At 39.6% G+C, this 2,399-nt stretch overlaps 1 protein-coding gene across 1 annotated transcript; it reads right to left on the bottom strand.

The window, feature by feature from the left end:
- Positions 1-6: 6 nt before the first annotated feature.
- LOC108374160 (spindle apparatus coiled-coil protein 1 spindly) lies at positions 7-1,995 on the bottom strand. The gene is made up of 5 exons (XM_017630129.1): positions 1,173-1,995; positions 946-1,111; positions 663-878; positions 466-607; positions 7-130 (listed from the first exon to the last, which is right to left on the bottom strand). The coding sequence occupies exons 1-5, from the start codon at positions 1,710-1,712 to the stop codon at positions 10-12; spliced, it is 1,185 nt and encodes a 394-aa protein (XP_017485618.1). The 5' UTR covers positions 1,713-1,995; the 3' UTR covers positions 7-9.
- Between the last annotated feature and the right edge of the window lie 404 nt (positions 1,996-2,399).

Raw genomic sequence — 2,399 nt, forward strand, 5'->3', positions numbered from 1 at the left:
TTTTTTTTTTTAATACATTAAAGCTACATACCGTGTCATCTCCTGTTGCACGTTGCGTAGCTGCTCTTCCAAACTTGCTTTCTGAATCCGCACGGCATGAAGTTGTGTCTTCAGATCATCAGTTTCTTGTCTAAATAAATGGGTGGTGAAAGTTAAAATTTCTGTGTGAAGAACACACAAGCCTTAACCATAAACACAAAAAGCCAACAAATTTATAAAGGAGCTTAAATAAACCTACAATAAACAAATTTATAAAGGAACTGAAATAAACACACAATGTACAAAAATGATGGAATATAAACGATGGAGGTGAAGTGTTTTTAACTAGGTATATCATTATGCATCTAAAAACAAAGCGCAACGCCCATCTCTACTGCACAATATAGCCGACTATAACTAAATATTTTCCAAGCAGCGCTTTTTAAACGAGTAACACAATTTACAACTCTAACAGGTAATGCGTACTTGCAAAAACTCAGCATTGAATCAAGCCACGCTACACCTTTATCAGCGGCTAAGTCACGTAGCCGATCCTGTGTCACATGCAATTGCTTCTCTAATTCCTCAATTTGCCTGAGCAACTGGCGTATGCGTTCGTTCAGCTTATCTGTAGTGTATAAATATAAATTTACATTTGTTTATTATATAAAAAAAATATTTACTTTGATATGTACGATCAGCCGCAAAGAATATGGTACTACACTCCCTCAGCTCAGTATGCATTGCAATATTTTCCCGCTTTAAGCGCCTAATTTCCGATTGACTATCATGGAAAATTTTCTTCATGTCCATGTAACTTTTCTTTTGTGTAGCTAGTAGTTTTTTCATGGCCTGCCGTTGGTCGTCCACCTCGGCAAAAAGTGAGTTACCCTTGCGGTCTTTTGAAAAGAAGTTGATATTAAATTTTGCTTGTCATGAAACGGAATGCACTCTCTGTATGCTTACCCACTCCCTCTGGTTTTGTCTCTAGCAGTGCTAAACGTGCATTAGCGTCCGCCAGCTGTTCTTGCGTGCTCTCCAGTAAGCCAGACTTTTCATCCAAGTCTTCACGCTTTGAGCGCAAATTCTCCTCCAGGCAGTTCACTTGGTCGCGTAAAATCTCTATGTTACTCTGTGGTATAAAAATACATATTTATTGGCATTTTTTTAAATTTCGCACAAGTTACACTCACCTCTCGCTCCGCCAAAGTCATAGTTTGCTTGACAATATTGTCTTGAAAATCTTCCAACTTTTGCATCAAAGCAAAATTTTCGCCTTCCAAAGTTGCTATTTGCTTTGTGAGCTCTTCCGTACCCGCGCCAATCAGCGAAGAGGAACTCAGCCTTTTTGCCGATTTTACAGTTTCCAATTGTTTTCGCAATTCAGCATTTTCTGCCTGCACCGCTGCAAAGTCCTGCTGCAGTGTGGTATAGTCTGCTGTTAATGTGTGATGCTGCCGGCGTAAATCTTCCAATTCAATTTGTGCCTTTGATCGCCCTTTGTTCTCCTTTTCGATCGATGCCAGCGTTTGCATCAACTCTTCAATTTCTTGCGATAGATACGTTTCGGCGGCATATGCAGTTTCCAGATTACGCTTCAACTCGTAGATACGCTGGGTGTCTGCCTCAGCATCATCGCGCATTTGGCGATAGCGCTCAAACAGTTTTCCATAATGTTCCTGCAAATCTTCCAGTGGCAGCGACATGAATTCGATTTGAAAATCGTCTTCCATAACAAGCGTTTAAAATGTTACGAATTTTTTTCTTTTAATTCAAAAGTCACGCTAACAGTGCTGCCAAGACGACGACAAATGAAGACGCAGCTCTGTTTGTTTTTGGTGCTGCCTAATTACGCGCTAGAGGGCGCCAGCGCACATAAGAGTGGCAGCACTTTTAACTTCCGCTCTTTAGCACAATTAAATATCCGCCGTATTTTACAAAAGTTATAAAATGCTTTGTAATTTTAATTTTAAATGGTTTATTGCTGCGTTCGCGTTGATTTCTTAATGCAAGAGTTCACTGAAATCGTTTATTTACTTAGTAGGCACTACATGCCAGCAGTGGCTGCTGTTGACCGTTTGTCAGACTGATATACATATATATATTTTTCTTTATCCTGCTTTCTTGGTAGGGAAAGACCGACTGATGTGACCAAACTAAGAGTGCTGCTTTAGTTTTAGCGTATATTTATACCTTTCCGGTAAGCTAGCTAATAATAGCTATAGTTTACCTGCAAATGCTTCAATTTGCTGATTTCAGATTCCTTCGTGTCAAGATTTCCCGCCATATGGAATTTACCTGCGCAAATTTCCAAAAGAGGCAAATGTGTTGCACATCTGATGCTTAGCAGACAATGCACAAGTACTCAACATTGAAGGCTAGATTACGGCAATTTAGCAGATTACGGTAAGAGTCAAAAT

Source organism: Rhagoletis zephyria, unplaced genomic scaffold (genome assembly GCF_001687245.7).
Source record: "Rhagoletis zephyria isolate East Lansing unplaced genomic scaffold, Rhagoletis_zephyria_1.1 Rzeph_scaffold_07415, whole genome shotgun sequence".
NCBI classification, from domain to species: Eukaryota; Metazoa; Arthropoda; class Insecta; order Diptera; family Tephritidae; genus Rhagoletis; species Rhagoletis zephyria.